The sequence below is a fragment of the Pinus tabuliformis genome, chromosome 4_2 (genome assembly GCF_031772625.1).
Source record: "Pinus tabuliformis cultivar Carrire ecotype Pingquan chromosome 4_2, CPIR1, whole genome shotgun sequence".
NCBI classification, from domain to species: domain Eukaryota; kingdom Viridiplantae; phylum Streptophyta; class Pinopsida; order Pinales; family Pinaceae; genus Pinus; species Pinus tabuliformis.
This window is the reverse complement of record NC_142304.1, coordinates 414,510,577-414,528,727: the sequence shown is the minus strand read 5'-3', so window position 1 is coordinate 414,528,727 and position 18,151 is coordinate 414,510,577. Positions and strand designations below refer to the sequence as shown.

General features: G+C 36.1%; 1 protein-coding gene across 1 annotated transcript in view; it reads left to right on the top strand.

Annotated features, from left to right (window-relative positions):
- The window catches only part of LOC149169713 (Cyclophilin-like peptidyl-prolyl cis-trans isomerase family protein), a 206,781-nt gene extending 199,112 nt beyond the window's left edge, over positions 1 to 7,669 (top strand). Inside the window, exons 7-8 of the mRNA XM_089428780.1 lie at positions 7,182 to 7,276; positions 7,373 to 7,669. Of these exons, the coding sequence (XP_089284906.1) occupies positions 7,182 to 7,276; positions 7,373 to 7,393 (116 nt within the window). The 3' untranslated portion in view covers positions 7,394 to 7,669. The remainder of the gene's footprint in view (positions 1 to 7,181; positions 7,277 to 7,372) is intronic.
- Positions 7,670 to 18,151: the final 10,482 nt, after the last annotated feature.

Genomic DNA, 18,151 nt, shown 5'->3' with positions numbered 1-18,151 from the left:
TAAAAAAACAGTAAAGACAATCAACACATATATTAGGTGCAAGCCAAGGCAAAACCCCTCCAAGGGGAAAACCCAGAAAAACTCTTCTCTTCTTATAGAATATGCTTCAAATGAGACAACAAAGACCCAAACCCTAGACCAAGTCCTCCAAGTACCAAGTCAACCCTTCCAATAGAATCAGATCACCACAACTCAATTCTGCATCAATCTGCAACTTTGGCCACAACTTCGACCCTGCAACTTCATCTTGCAACTTCGACCCTGTAGTTGCTATAGAAACCCTAATTTCGGCTTCTTCAAGAGACCCTTTTTTGAGCAAGACAGATCTTCCCAAGGTCATCGAAGTCCAAACAGAGTAATTTCGGCTTCTTCAAGAGACCCTTTTTTGAGCAAGACAGATCTTCCCAAGGTCAACGAAGTCAAAACAGAGTATTTCCTCTTCCAACAACTTGATACTGCAACTCGTCCTACTGCAACTCAGACCTGCAATTTCAGCCTTCCTGGAAGCTACAAAATTCCTAATTCTTTGCACGTGTGAGAGAGATAGAGCCCAAAAACAAGTTTTCTTCCTTCTTTTCCTCATCTAGACCTTCGCTCTCTTACTTCCCAGCTACAGATCAAACTCCCTTTTCTGAGATCGTACTTGTGAGTGAGTGAGTGCTAAATGAAGTCGAATCTGCTCCTTTATATAGCCTTTCCAAGGGGTCGAATTCCCTCCTTTAGGTCGACTTGTACTTTGAAGGTTTCTAAGGCTTTCTAGACTCAAAATAAATTCTTTTACAATGTATATTTTGCCCGGAAGGGTCTTATAAACATGATGTTGACTCTCTAGACTCATGAAAATATATCTTATAACCTAACAAACCCTAGAAGCATGAAGAGCATGCTTTTACCTAGATGACCATCAATAAGGAGCATGAAACTCATGCTTTAAAATAATTAACTTTCTTCTTTTCTTCTTTTGTTTGTTACATAAGGTACATATTGAAATGAGTACAAAAACAATTATGAAGACCGAACTAGTTAAATTTCCAACACCTTATTAAATTGTGGTTTAGGAGGGAAGTTTTGGTGGGATCCTGTTTCTCTTTCCAACATTGCTAGCTTGTTCATCATTTCCATTTGCCCTTGCATCAACTCATTAGTAACTTTATCAAACTTTTGCACAAATGCTTAGGTTCAATTTGAGCCCTAGGATAATCAAACAAGTCAATCCTAGCTACATTCATATCTTTCTCAATTTTCGCAGCCAAGCTTTTAGCTTCATCCAAAAATGAAGGTTTCTTATCTCTAAGGGAATATGTCAGATGCCCAAGGAAAGCTCGCACATATTTATCAAGGATAATGTCATATGTTGGCTTATACAGATTAGGGACTTTCTTGAGTAGATTTTTAAAATGTTGAGTAAATTCCTTGACAATTTCATTCTCGGTTTTCTTGGCTTCAAGGAATTTCTCAAGGAGCATGATACCTTCCTTGACTGTGGCCTATCTTTTGTGATGTTCCCTTTTCTGGTGGCATGGTTAGGATGGACTTTTAGAGTTGGGGACAGACATGTCACAGGTGCAGGTTTACTTCATCAGCTGGCCTAGGGGCTTTTAGAGACATTTTATGGGGTCTAGAGGATTTCACTTGCCATATTCCATCGCTAGGATTGATTCCGTACAACTTGCTTGTCTTTCCATTGCATTTTGATAATTCCCGTAAAATAGGGTTATTATTGTGCGTAACTCAGTTAATTATGCTTAAGGTGGCATTCCGAGAGGAATACTTGATAGAACACCTTAGTGTAATAGCTCGTTGGAACTAGAATGAGAAGATCTACATGATGGGATGGTTAGATGTGATTTTTAGTGGCTTGAGGAGGCATGGTGGCCAATTTACCATTTTCCCACATTAAAAAGATATTTTAATTAATGTGCTCAATGATTAGAATAATAATAAAATAGGAGCTTCTAGAGGGCTCCATCAGATCTATAAAAAGAGGAGGAGGAGGCTATTGGAAGACATCTTGGATTTGAGCATAGTCTTGTGTGAGAGGTTTGAGAACCCGATTCTCTACTTCAGTAGCTCCTTGGGTGATTAAGTGAGATTGGGTGAGTACCCATCACCCTTTGGTGACTTAATCCAGAATTCACAGGAGAGCTTAGTAGTGGCATTTCAATTCAGTTTGGAGGGCCACCACAACATTGGAGCAGATTCTTGAGGCCAATTTTCCATCTTAGCTATTTTGTTGTATCATGTAAACCCCATTTTTCTATTATAATAAAATTTGATATTGTTCCTGTTCATCTTGTTGTTAATTTGTTGCATTATATTGCTTATATTTTTTACATGGCAATGTTCTGTTAAATAAATGGTAAATTTTATTGAGTAATTTTGGTTGAGTTGGATTTCCGCAAAATATCCCGTTTGGGATATTACATCTTTTGTTGAAGTCTTGGAGAAAGGTATCCCAATCAATGATACTACCTTGGGGAAAACTAAGGTAGCAATCCCTTGCACTTCCTTCTAAAATCAAGGCAAAGAGCATCATGCCTACATCCTCATCCATGATCAATTTAGCACTCACTGCCCAATCTTTTTGTAGTGATGACATTTGTGCCATTGAACTTAGACAACCATTCACAATACTTCTCTAGCAAGGGATGTAGAGCATTAGGGAATTTGCTAACATCCAATGGCCTAAATGCAGTTGTGAGCCATGGTCTGTCCATGGTGCTAGGGGTGGTATTATCTACAAATAGACTTCTAATCACATGAGTTTTGGTATCATAGGGGATGTAGTTTCTTTAGTAGTTTTTCGGGTAGTCCTCTCCTTTCTTGGAGCTATAGCATCATCAAAAGAACTACCAAGAATTTTAATAGGGGTGCTTTCAGGAATCGCCAGAAGAGAAGTTAATTCGTTGTCTTAAATATTATCTTCAAAGGAAATGAAGCTTAATCTTCAAATATCAAGGTGATTGACTCAAATTCTCCCTGGCAATGGCGCTAGAAGATGTTGCCTCAAAATCTCCCAAGTCACAAGACAAGAGCCAGACCAAGGGACAACACTATGAGGTGGAGGTCCACTGTCACCACAACTCACCACCTCCTACTCTTTAGTGGACTTTCACCACAAGGGAGGCTTCCCTATATAGGTCACCTAATAGATATTCAAGGTCTAAAGGCTCAGAGGTGACGAGGATAGGCTCAAGAACGGCGCTCGGTTTAAGGACAAGGCTTAATCCAATAAAGACAAGGAAAAGCATGCCCTGTAAGGGACTTATCTAGGGCACTTATGACCTAGGATTTAATGAATAAGAAAGGACAAAGGCTTACCAAGGTGCATAAAGCCAAGAAAAGGCTTGTTAACAATAGATATGATCAACAATTGGAAGAAGAAGCCTTCAAGAAGCCCTAAGTTGAAGTCTAGCGTTAGGTTAGGATTTACCCTAGGGAAAAACCTAAGGCTTGTGACGTCATCCCTAAAATGGAAGAATTTGTTGTGGAAAAGGATGGATCTTGATGGAATGACACATGAAGAACCCTCCCAAAGGCCAACACGGTCCTCCTAGTTGAATTCGTCCTTAGCCCTAGCCTAGTGGCTTGCCTTGAAGGGCCAAAAATTGAAGAAGAGGGAGAAAAATTAAGTTTAGAAGGATTTTTTTATGGTGTGATCACCTATGTGGAAGGCCAATGCTTGATCCTTGGGTGATGGAGTCTAAGGGAGACCTACTAATGGAAGAATCAAACCCTAGTTTGGAGTAAGGGCAAGAAAAACCCTAGCTATCACTTTATGAGGGGATAAAGTCATTGAAGAGAGCTTAACATGAAGATTCATTCAAGGGATTGTCACACATTCTTTAGGATAATGCATACAATACTTTGCCAAGATTTCATAGAAAAATATTCAATAAGACTAGCACATAGAAACCTTAACAACAACCATTCCATGCAATAACCATAAAAATATATTCAAAATATAGAATACTTACAAGAAATGCATGAACCAATCCTTTATTATCTCAAAATGATGTCTCCAGAACAAGAGAAAGTCTCCATAAAAAAGAACCTCCATAATAGATCACATCTCCACAAGTATACAAGAATATTTCAGCCAGGCTGAAATACTCTGAGGCCAAGTTCTCCACAAGTGATGATGAAAAATGAAAGTGGGGTGACCTCTATTTATATGAGGTCTATCTCAATGAATTTTAACTAATGAGAGCCCCTAAAACAAGTTTGACGCGAATTAGACCTTGGGTTACAAACTAACCCACTAGCTTAAAGATAAAAAAGACCATAAATGCCCACACTTGTGAGCCCTAGCCTCAAAATTGCTGACTTCATGCCCTTTTAGGGCTCCAAATGCCATGCTAGGTTGTGATGAGGTCTAGAAAATTGTCATAGTGCCTGGATCATCCAAAATTTGAGGGGTGTCCCTCAAATCCACCTCAAATCATCCTTCGAGTTCCCAAATCCAGCTTGGGTGTCACCATGTCATCTCTATGGATCTCCAACTGTCAAAACAGGGCCTCCTCTCTCCAGCGTTAGAGCTTCCTCAAGGGAAACAAACTCTCCCTAGTCTCTCAGTGGAAAACCGTCCTCATTTGGGCTTTGAATCAAATTGTACCCATTAGGTTATGTCAAGGCCAATCTGGGGACATACTAGGTCCAGTGGTGCAATCATCAAAATCCTCTACGTTGGGTCAAAGTAGAGCAACTTCCTAGGTCTCAAAGGTCTGCGAGATGTAACATCTACTCAAGTCATCATGAGGTCCAACTCCTCAATGTTGCATTTGCTAAGCCATCTATCTCCCTGAAAAGGCTTGGGTACCTGTGCAGTGGGTGCCCTCAAGGCTTGGGCTGTTGTGGCCCACCTGAAAAAACCGACATGAACTCAAGTGAAAACAACCATCGATCAAAGACTAAGATCATATGAGGATCTAAGTGGAACAAACTTGAATGTTAAAGGCATATTGATACTTCAAACAAGGATAACCTTCCGATATCTAACTAGACCAAGTCCTGTAAAGGTGTTCCCTTCCTTGGTAGAGGTGATTAATGGTAAACCCTATTAGGCACTTCCAACCCTCAAGGGGAAGTGGCATTTCCAAGGTCAACCCCTCAATTAATAGGTGTTAGTGTAAATGTATGACAACTGAGAAGAAAAGGCTTCATGGCCAAGTGCCATGGTTAAGGGGACTAGTTGATGGGGATACCACATCCTGAGTGCATGAATGTAAGGCTAGAGGAATCGTGGAGGCATGAGTTACCTTGCTCACCTTGCTTTTTCCACCTATTTAGTTTGCCTTTTACCTTTTCTTGATAATGCTTTGCATTATGGTGCATAGCTCAAGGATTAGAGCTTGCTCTTTATGATGTAACATTTTATATTATCCCTTAAGATGAGACAGTTTATTGCTCATCAGGGTTGTGACATGCAAGGGCTCCTTTTGACGTAAAGGAGCATTACGTGCTCAGGATCCGGGTGATGGCTAATGAGGAGGCTAGACCTCATGCTAGGCTTTTTTCCATGTGCTAACTTATGTCTCAGCGATCTTTTGCATTTTGATTTTCTTTTTTTCTTTTATTTTGGCCATGATATGCATTTCCATTCTTTTAGTTGCATCAACTTCAAGGGCAATGTTTGTCTTCCCTACTCGAGGAGTGTGGACATGAGGGTGCCAAATCCCTAATGAACCAATGAGAAGTTAGACCCGAAGAATTGAGGTGGTATATGGGGCTTGTAATGTGTCATGGAAAGTGTCAAGTATGGTATAGGGGATAATGAACACGCTATCTCAATCCAGTTTTTCCAAGTAGTGCCCCTCCTATAACCCTATGGCCTTAAGAGAGGTCGCATTGGACTAGGGCTAAAGGTTAACCTCCCTGGTAAGGTGAAAGAACAAATTTATAGTCAAGATCAGTCAATCTTCTAGATCACCTCTTTATCCATACTAAATGCCCAAAACAAACAAGTATAAGCACCCAATTGCAAAATGATCAAAGTAACTTTTGAATAGTAGCCCACCTTCATTCAAGAGGAAATGCCAGATGGTGAGAGGTATGTGGCTGATGCAGATGGTGGAGGCACATGGCATATCATCATCTAGAAGTGAATATCAGCCAGCTGGTTGGTTGGCTATTCGGTTTCTCCTATGGGTTTAACCATTTTGGTGGGAACAGGTCTTGTGTGTTTATGTTGGTTGGTGTGTTGGGACCAGTCAACTAAATGCTTCTTGATAGTTTCAAAAGGATGTTAATATTTTGTTGTGATTGTGGTGGGAACTACTTAGGCCAATGCCCTGCCATTGGCAACTTGAATTAATTTTTTTGCTACAGTAGAAAAATGATAGTGCCAAACATTGTCCAATCAAATTGTATGTTGGGTTTTGTGAGGGCTTATGTTGTACTAAGACGTGCATTGTAGAATTCTGATGGATAATATGTATTTGCGTTGGTCAGTGGTTTGGGATTCTACTACATGTACTAAGGTTATATGCGCTCTTCTTGTTAGTTTCAAAATGATAGTATTTAAAAATTACTAACATATAGCAATTCTTGTTTATAGTTGCATTTGTATAAGGGTCGTGACTATGTATATACAAAGGTATATGTAAAGATGTACAATACATGTCCACAAATACATGTTCAGTGCTTCTAATGTACCTACAACTAAGTATGGATATACACATAATTTCTTTTGTTCTGTTGTTGGATTTGGGCAAGATCACAAGTATTTTGTTTTGTTTGCTTTCTGCTTCTAGCTATGATTAAAGTGACAGAAGAAATTGCCTGAATATTAGATCTTAAATATCGTCAGGCATACAGCTTTCATCTTTTCTGGTCTGTTTGTGTGCATATTTTCATACATGTTTTGAATTCAAACCATGCATCAATTAAATTTATAGGGACTTTTATCATGCATCATTTCTTCTATTCTTTTTTATCCCATGCAATCTTGAATTTTTCTCATGGAGGCTCGAAGCATAATAAAAAATACTTCTTACTCATTCCAAAATAGATATTTTGCCAATGGGTCAGGGAATCAAACTAGCCATTTCGATTACTTAGTATTGTCATGGAAGATCAAATTATCGATGTTATTTGTTGATCTTGAGAAATGTTTTCATCAGTTACATTGATGATTTTTACTGTATATGTTTCCCACTTGTGGATGTAACCATTTCTTCCAGATACTAATGAAAGAGAATCAAACTTGACATGCGACCATGAAGTGTCAATTTTGAAAAGGAGATTAGTAGAATCTGCTTATGAAATTGAATATCAGGTTAGTTAAAATGACACATTTATTAATTTAGCTATTATATTAAAAAAATTGTTTTGAAATTGTTGGTTACTGATGCTAGTAAGATATGCCTTGCAGAGAAGAAAGTGCCTTCCATGAGAAGTTGAACCATCTTTTTATAGATCTTTTCAAAGATGAGTGTTGGGCTTTCCTAGCATGCTTGATTCTTCCATTTATATTTGAACATAAATTTTGTTTGTTTATTTGATTCCAATTATTTGACATTAGTTCCATGTTAAATGCTAGAATTCTGATGGGGTTGGAACATCCCTCGCTGCCTTCTGGTAATATTAGGTTATGCGTTTTTCATTCTATATCATGTGTGGATTCTTGTTTCAAATGATAATTTTGCTCCCCCTTATGTTGTCCTTTATAGATAGATATGCTCATCCTCTTGATAATTTACATTTTAAAAAAAGAATCTTAAGATTATAGAGTCATTATAATTAGAGTGGAATATATGACAACTAATATCCTTTGGCTTATAGGAGCAATCACAGAAAGGTTTTCACTTTGATTGCAATATGTAGTCAACTCATTTATGTTTATGTGGCAACAATCAAGTAAAAATTAAAGATATGCATGTGATCGGTTAAGCAATTTTTGTATCCTAACATAGTTGCAAAATATATGGGGTTCTCACTTTAATAGTAAATGCTTTCTCATGCAGCAGGGGTAATTTATGGGATTCTTGGCATATTAAGCCATACAGCAAGTCGATGAATAATTCATATTAATTATGTTTCTCAAAGTCTTCTAATTTTCTAAATAGTGGAGGATGTGGTTCATATTAAGTAAATCATTTCGCTAAAACTTATATTGAATTGTAAATGTTATTTGGAGACTGGGCATCTTTGTCTTGTGCCTCTCTTCTTTCATTGTTAGTATTTCTCTAGATGTTCAAAAAGGATTTCAAACTATTACATAGATATATTGAAGACATCTATTGAATGAGTGGAATCTCACAAATATTTCATTGCCCAAACTTCTCATCCTATGCTAGCGGTTTTGGAAAATTGTTCAGCAACGTGTCCTTCCATGTGTCACCTTTTTTGTTGCATGTTGAATGGAATCTTCATTGTAGTTCATCCCCTGGCATCTCTTCTAAACAAAATGTTCATGTTGTGGTCATAGCCACCTCCCCTTTACGCATGCTTGCAATTGATAATTAGATATGTGGGAATGGAGAAGGAAGTCATTGTTAAGCAACTTTGGTCCTCCATGAGTCCTTTGGGGGTCCATCTTGTGTGTGCAATCCACATTAGAAAATACAATGCTTGGGTATTTTCAGATTTTTCAATCTTAGTTGTAAAGGTTGGAGAAGATCCAAACTTGGGGTTTGGATGGCAAGGAGAGATCCAAGGATCAATCCTCCACAGTTTTAGGGAGTGATGTGATGGATCATTGAGATACAAGGCCATTCCATATGTTGGATGTTGAACATGATATTTTGGATTTCTTGTTATTTATATACTTAGGAATATTAGTATTGAGTAAAGCACCATCTAGATTGCTACAAGCTTGAGGACAAAAGGTGAGCATAATCAATAGTGAGTTTACCCTTCAAAATCACAACCTACAATGGAAAAAAGTATTTTATTCCTCACAAATCATTTTATAATGTTTTGTATATGTCCACGTGAGATCCTTTTTTTCTTTCTTAATTATTTTTTATTTCTTAACAATAGCAATCCCTTAGCCTTTTAACTCGTTAAAGCTATGGTGGTTAGGAAAGCTTCTTTCCAATTTTTTCAAGTATAAAAGCAAAATTTGAAAGGATATGAAGTAATTCCTTAGCTATTTTTCTTAAGATTTGACAGACCAAATTTGGTGTTAGTGGACATTGATAGTCATTGCCATCATCATCATCATAAACTATTCCAAACATTAATGCTAAAATATATGCATCCCATTAGATAAAATTAGAAGTTAATAGTATATCAGATTCATCAATGGTTTGTTTATTTTCATGTTTATGAATTATGTATTAAATGCATTATGTCTTGTCACCTTTTAGAGGTGTTAATCATTCATACAATAATGATTTGAAAAGAATAATGGAAATTTCACTATTATGAGATTGTTATCTACATTATTTTGCTATAGGAATGATATTGCATGTCATGCTTTTTGGATCTTTATGAACTTATATTCCTTGCAATGTGAGGGAGACATCTTTATTTGAGTGATTTTGTAATTTTCACGGAGACAACTCATTTAAAAATATAAAAAGAATAGCAATAGCGGAACAGTCTTCATTAGAAATGCATTGGTGTCAAGAATCAATAAAAAAACTAATGGAGTGCACACCCTCTCGTTATAGCCTATTAGACAAATGCCCCACTTCCCTCCTTCCTTATACATCTTTTTTGGAGATCCTATACCATGATATCTAATAGATTTTGGGATGGATGAACCTATGCGTCTAAGCCACTCACATTGCTTAATGTGACATAGAATCTAATGTTTGTAACTTGTCAATCTCTTTCCTTTTGCTTCCTTACTGATTGCATTCATGTGGTAGATACAAAAGATTCTACATACAATACACATACAAGGCTAGTTAAAGTGATAAAATAGAGAAAACACTAAATTTCATTAATGCATGTGTACACATTGATGGTGAGGTTCCAAGAATAATTGTATGGGAAAAACATGTTTGCTACTAAAATAAACACCATAATGAGATTAGAAATAATGGTTAAGTGAGTAAGATATGTAAAGATATAAATTATAATTACATAGTTTATAATTATTTCCACTAGGTAAAATAAAAGTGAAAATATCTATAAAACAAATAGCAAATAAAAAGCCTTTAACAAGATATAAATTATAGCTACATAGTTTATAATTGTTTCAACAAGTAAAATAAAAGTGAAAATCAATGAAAGCCAAGTAGTGGTGATCTCCATCATTTATAATAGTTGTTGTGCATGGTAAAATGTTCTCACATTAGAGCAATGGAATTCAATACCTTTGCAAAATAACCAATTATGACTTAGTCTTAGTGGGCTAGTGATGGCATGGTTGGTTATTTGTGTCATTTGCATCGTACTCATATACATGTAATACTTAGATTTGGTACCATGAATGTTCAAGACGTGATTTTAGCCATTGCTTTTGTTTATTAAATTTTATCTAACTAGAAAAAGAATATCTTCATTCCTTAGTGTTTAATGTTTGATAAAACACAAATAAATCATTTTTCTAACCTTCAATGTGGTTGCATGTCTTAAAAATAAGAATCTCATGTATTTGGTAGCTAAATGTTGTTGAGTTTTTAAATACAATATATACAAGCATAAAATTTTTAAAATACCGATAATTACTTCTAATGATACAGATCTTCTTTTAACAATTCAAGTTTATCATTAAGTAATTACACTTAAAGAATTCAACCATAAAACCATAAGAACAGTAGAGATCACTATGCACAAAAAGAAAACAATATATACCATGGCAAAACCTACTTAGGGGAAAAACCCAACCTTTTTCTTAGAAAAAATCTTCAATTCAACAAGAGATACACCCAATGCTATTAGTCAATTATGAGGTCAAACTAACCAACAAGCTTATGGTCAAACCTGGTTTCCAACCCTAAAGGCATGCCTCCAATCTACCCTGCAACTCGGCCTAATCTGATCTTCCCTAGGCCAAAATTAAACCTCCTAGAAACTATCCAAAAACTCAAAATTTTATCCTCCCAATCTAGCTAGAAATTTGACCTGCCCAGAATATGTTGCCCACAAACACATGTGCGACCTAGAAAGAGAGAAAAATGATATATGTCCTTTTCGTCATTCTTGTCTTTCTTGTCCTTCGATTGGATACCCAAAAATTGTCTTGCTTGTGAGAGGTTTGAATGCCTTTATATAGTGTTATGCCTTCGCAAATGGGCGTCTCTCTTCACTGGGGTCGACTTGACTATTATGGAGCCAAAAATTCAAAATTGAAATTTCAAAAATTCTCTTTTAAACTTGACATGAAGAGCATGCCTTACAATAATTTTTTCAAGGTATAAATAATCAAAATGACATGAAGAACATGTCTTACAAATTCTTTATACTTAACAAGGGCTAAAATATAAATAATGAAGATCGACCATAACTACAAAATTCAACACTCCCTCTTGGCTAGGAAGGTAATCATAATGACTAGATAGATGTTCTTCTTGTGAACAAAATTCTCTAAGGTTATAACAAATCATCTAAGTAACCGGATTAGTTATATAGGGGCCACGTGTCTGAATCCTGTGAATCAGACACGATTCGCCGGGGATTGGAATCCCAGAAGGGGACACGTCGTGTCCTAACGGGATTCGTACGAATCCCATTAGGACACAACATGTCCTAATTCTGCAGGACATTAAGGCTGATCTCATCACTTTAAACATATATTATAAGACAAGAATAAGTGATAAGTATATGACAAATGCAACCTGCAAGTGAATTAGAAAAGCTCACCAATCAATGAGAGATGACAAGGATGGATGAGATACAACAAGCTATCAAGAGAGAAATGCAAGAGGAGATCACAATTAGGATTTGCTTTAATGAAACTGCAAATGTGAAATGTGCTTGTATCTAATTTAACCAAATACCATTTGTCAATCAGGATTCAAATAATAAAACGGTGATAGCAATACTTCCCTATTGCCTATGTGTGCTTTATTATGATTTCTCTTTTACTTACCAGATTATCAAGTAGAATAAGAGAAGTCTTCAAGATTTCTTAAGCACAATCAATAGGATAAGCTAATCATGTAATGAAATGCAAGAGAGAAGAAATGTGCAATTCAACTAGTGAAGAAATGAGAGAGGGACAAATAGGAATCCAACAAGGCTATCTTCAAGAATCAATGCAATCTATTGCCCAATATATTTTCAACATGTCACAATAATGCATGAGAAAACCAATGAAGGACCAATGAATGCACCAGAATTTAAGATATACCAATGTTAGTCCACTGTCACAAGAGATTAGACTGTTGCAGTTTATTGCCAAGTATATAACAATCAATTAAATGATGAGATCAACCTTAATGATGATTTAATGAGAAAACTACAGCTATCAGTGTCTTTATCTTACTATCTTGTAGTTGTAAGTTGTCTTTCATTTATGAATCATGATTTATGTGACCACTGACATGTATTTGAATTTTGTATGTACTATGCATGCCATAGATGAAGATCTATGTTTGAAATCAATGAATTTGTATCATTAATTAGAATTTGTGTAAGAAATATCTAATTTTTATATATATATATATAATAAAATAATATATAACGAATCTTACGTGTCCTGTTCCAAGGGGTCAATGTGTCCAAATTCGACACTTGAATCCACGTATCCTACGAATCCCAAATCCCCGTGTCAAGTGACTTAGCAAATCATCAATAGTATTAACATCATTCAACTACCATAATTATGCTCAACAACTTTGACACATGGTAGATTTATCAGCGTCAACAGGCTCCCATCATTTTGGTGGATACCTCTTGTCACATGGTGCATTTTCACCATAATTTTGGTTGGTACCCCTGACACATGGTAGATCATCCATAATTTTGGTCAGTGTCTCTGACACATGACACATCATTAACATCAACTAGTCACCATAACTCTGGTCTATTAGTCATATAATATATAGATTAATCTTGGTTCATTGTTTTTTGGTTGGTACTTGACACATGGTGAATCCCCAAAGACCACATTCCATCTAAGTAATTTTGTGCCTATTGCTAATGAGCTTGATGTTAAAAGGTTATACTCTATATGAGTAATTATGGGCCTCTAGGACCATTCTTCCTAATTGTGGTCAATATACTTCACATGGGAAGAATGTTTGTCCTCTTGCCGGACCATTCTCTCTAATTCTATTCATATATGATATAGGGAGAAAGTTAGTCCATAATGTTATCTCATCAACACTCCCTTTTAATAAGAGAGGTATTCTCAAGAAGTCCAAGCTTGTCCCTAAAGTATACAAACTTTGTACTAGACAGAGGCTCTGTAAGAATATTAGCAATCTATTCATCAATACAAAGATACTAGAGCTTCATGGCTCCCTTTTGCACCATGTCACGAATGAAGTGATACTTGATCTCGATGTGCTTTGACCTGTCATGGAAAACTAGATTATGTGATAAGTTAACGCAACTTTGATTATCACAATATATCATAGTTGGTTCTAGCAGATGATCAAATAGTCTGATGATTAACTTCTAAAGCGACACTGCTTCACAACTCACCAAGCTAGTTGCAATATATTCTATCTTGGAAGTACTAAGTGCAACATATTTATTCTCCCTACTCATCCACAAAACATAGTGGAGCCCAAACTGAAGCAGCCTCCGGAGGTGCTCTTTTTGTCTTAAACACTCCCTGCCCAATTCGCATTTGTATAGCCCTATAGTTGTATGTCACTATTTGAGACATATCTCAAACCATAGTCAATTGTACCACGCAGGTATCTAAATATGTGCTTTGTTGCAATCCATTGATCATATCTCAGTTCCACCTGGAACTAACACAACATGCTTATTGCAAAGCGAATGTCTGGCCTGGTATTAACCAAATACATCACCTATGGATGGATCTACCAAATTAGACTTAGAGTCTCAACTTTCTCAGATTTTTCACCAATGGAGTCAACAACAACTTATAGTCCATCACTCCGAACTTTTGTAGGATCTTGATGGAATATTTGCCTTGACCAAGAAAGACTTCATCAAGCTTCTGCCATACTTCTAGCCCAAAATAGTAACACATTAATCCAAGATCCTTCATGTCAAATTCAAAAGCCAACCCCCTCTTAAACTGAATAATGAGATGCTCCACACTTGTCAAAAACAAGTCATCAACATAGAATAATATAATCACAGGTTCATTTTTCTCAACCTTGAAGTACATGTTTGGATTAGAATTGCTCTTGGAGAGACCAAGTCTTTTCAATTCATGTATACCAAGCTCGTGATGCTTGCTTAAGTCCATACACGACTTTCTTTACTATGCAAACGTGAGACTCTCTTCCATGGACCTCAAAACCTTGAGGTTGTTCAATGTACACTTCTTCCTCAATTACGCCATTAAGAAAAGCATTATTTACATCCATCTGATTTAAGCTCCAACCCATAAAGGGAGCAATAGAAATATTAGATCTAATGGTAGTGTACTTGGTAGCCGAAGAAAAAATCTCATCATAGTCTTCTCCATCTTTTTGGGAGAACCCTCTAGCCACAAATCGTGCCTTGTATTTGTCAATACTACCGTCCACTACATGTTTGATCTTGTATACCTATTTGGAGGACACCACTGATTTTCCTTCGGGTCTAGCTACAATTTCCCGTACATCATTCTCCATAATTGATTGGTATTCTTCCAACATCACGTCCTTCCAAACGTGCTAGCTAGTTGCTTATTCAAAGGTGGAATGTTCAACATCAATAAGATTAGTCATTAAAGCTACACATCCAAAATACCTCTTTGGCCTTTTGCTTTCCCTGAAGGAACCACATGGTGTTGCATGTCCTTCTGCTTCTTGCAAAGTGGATCTTAACAAAGCTCGCCTCTTCATGATTTCAACAACAACTGGGTCCACTGGATCGCTAGGCCCTTATGGCTCTTCTTAATGATTAGTAAGATCATTAGAGAAATTTTGAGGTCGAAAATGGACCTCAAAACTAAAATGTACAACAAAATTGATCATTAGAGAGATTTTGAGGTCGAAAATGGACCTCAAAACTAAAATGTACAACAAAATTCAACTTTATAAGAACCAATTGGATTTAATATGGTGTTGTCAACCATGGGGGATGATTCACCATTTTTTGAGTAAAAAGGTAAAAAGAATAAACTAAAATAAGATAACAAAATTACTTTTTCAACTCATATTTTCAACTTATCTCCCTATGATTTTACTCAAATTTCGAGCAGGAGCACTCATTAGATGCGGAATTTATTTTTTCATCCAAGTAGTACCCATATTGCCTACTTTCAATGGACCCTACTACATGAAAAATGTGATTGCAATCACGTTTTTCTTGTATTTCACATTTTTTTGTAGTAGGGTCCATTAAAAGCATGCAACATGGGTACTCCTTGGATGCAAAATTACATTTTGCATCCAACAAGTGCTCTCGCTCGAAATTTGAGTAAAATTGTAGGGAGATCAGTTGAAAATATGAGTTGAAAAAATATTTTTTTCTTTTTTTCTCTCCAAAACTTGATGATGTAATTTAATCTTATTTTATTATTTTATAAAATTCCTTAGGAGGCCCATTTTAGACATCAAAATTTCTCTAATGCATTTTGAAGGATTTGATGGACCATAAACTTCTTCTTCCTTGGGATGTTCATGTTCTTTGTCCTCATCGGAGTCGATGGGAACTTCGTTGGATTTCCAATAGGTCACATTCTCATCAAAGGTCACGTCCCTACTAACTTCAACCTATTATTGTCTTGGAACATATATTATATAAGCCTTTGATGACTCACTATAACCAACAAATATCCCTTTCTTTCCTGAAGGCTCTAACTTCTTTCTCTTATCTTTAGGTACACAAATATAAATAGGGCAACCAAATACTCTCAAATCACCAGCTTGAGGTTTTTGTCTGGTGAATGCTTGTTCAAGAGCCTTGTCTTCCACAATTCGATGAGGACTTCTATTTTGAATGCATACCATTGTCATGGATGCTTCACTCCATAGAAACATAGGTAGGGCCTAATCATGCATCATTGCCTTCACATATTCTTCAATGGATTTGTTCTTTCTTTCAACAACTCCATTTTGTTATGGATTGTAAGGGACTATCAACTCCCTCTTAATCCCAACTTCTTTAAAGAAATGCAACGAGGTCCTTGTAGGTGTATTCTCCTCCATTATCAAATCTCAAAATCTTGATCTTTTTTGCCTTCAAGTTCTCCACTTTAGCCTTGAATTCCTTAAAGTTGTCTAAGACATTGCCTTTTTTCTTCATGAAGTAAATTTGTGCCTTGCAAGAGAAGTCATCAATAAATGTTACATCGTATAAGGAGGTTCTAAGAGATTTTATTGGCATCAGACCACATACATAAGAATGGACCAGATCTAGGATTTCCTTAGATCTACTTTCGCTACTTGGAAAAGGCTTCTTGACATTCGTCACAAGTGCATATCTTTTACATACTTCATCATGTTCTACTTGCAACACTAGAACACCTACAATCATCTACTTTAAGGCTGACAAAGCTCTATAATGAAGGTGAGCATATGTTCTATGCCAAAACTCACATGTACTAATATCATTAGGTACAAGTGCTTGAGTAGGTTGTTTCAATAATCTATACAACCTTCCTTCACAAACTCCAATCACTCTAGCAGAATCTATACTAGATCCTTTGGTCCAAACAAGAACTTTTCCATCAACAAATGCTACTTTATCTCCTTTATCTTCCAAGCATGAAATAGAAACCAAATTCTTCTTCAAATCTGGTACATATAATATGTTGCTAAGATGAACATTATCACCTGATTCTAGCTCAATGGATGTCTTCCCAATGCCTTTGATTGCATAATTGTTATTGTCTCCAAGTTCCACCTTTTGTGATAATCTTCTTTCCATCGAACTTGTGAGGTTGTCTCTATCTCTTGTCATGTGCTTTGAGGAACCAATATCTACTAGCCACAAGTCTTCAATGTCTGCAACATAATCATTGAAGAGCAGAAAAATAAAAGAATTATTTATTACCTGGATTTCATTTTTAGGTTTCTTTGAAAGTTCATCCAAGTCTCTTGTGGTAGCATGTTGGTTTCATTTCCTATTTCTAGCATTTGATCTTTCAAGACAATCACTTCTACCATTGAAATTTTGGCATGTCTCTCTTTCCTTGAGGAGTGGATTTTCTTTCTTCAACTCTTCTTCCTTCTTTTTTTCTTCCTTCATTTCTTCTTTGAAAGCCAAACTTCTTTCTTCCTCCACCTTTCTTGAAACGTGTTGCATAAGCTTGAGAGTCACCTTCTTCGGATCTTTGAATCTTTCCTCTTGATATGAGCCTTGATTCTTCTTGAGTACATGCGGTCCATAGTTCATCAAACTTTGGAGCATCTTTTATGGCACATATTCCTACTGCAAATGAATCCCATGATTTAGGTAAAACCATTAAATGATGCAGTCATTATATCTTTTTCGGGAATGATTTCATCTATTGCTTGAAGTTGATCTCTCAATTGAGAAATATTCATAAAATATGAGGCTATAGTATCATTCCTTGTCATTCTAACATCATGAAGCTCATTCTTCAAACTCATTGCTTAACCAATATTTTTGATAGTGTACAAACCAATTAGGGCATCATACATTTTCTTTGAAGAGTCAAGATTTGCGATATATGGGATCAAATGATTTCTAATGGAATTTACAATGATACTTCTAGTTGTAATGTCATATTTCTCAAATTTTAATTTATCTTCATCTTTTTTAGGTTTAGTGACCTTGCCCTTCACAATATCCAAGAGATCCTCTTTTGTAAGAAGAAGATCAATCCTTGTTTTCCAAGCCCTAAAATTTGTAGCTCCTTCTAATTTGTTTTTTGCCTCCATATGTGAACCCAGTCGCGGAAAAATAAAATAAATTGTAGATATAGGGTTTTCCTCAAGAGTGATCTCTTACCAAAGCTTCTTCAAGAGTGATCTCAATGTCCTTTTCGTCACCAAAGCTCTGATACCATGTTGAGTTTTCAAGTGCAATATATACAAGCACAATATTTTTGTAATACTAATAATTACTTTAATGATTTAGATCTTTTAATAATTCAAGCTTATCAAGTAAATACACTTTAGAAATCCAACCATAAAACAAAACAATAGAGATCACA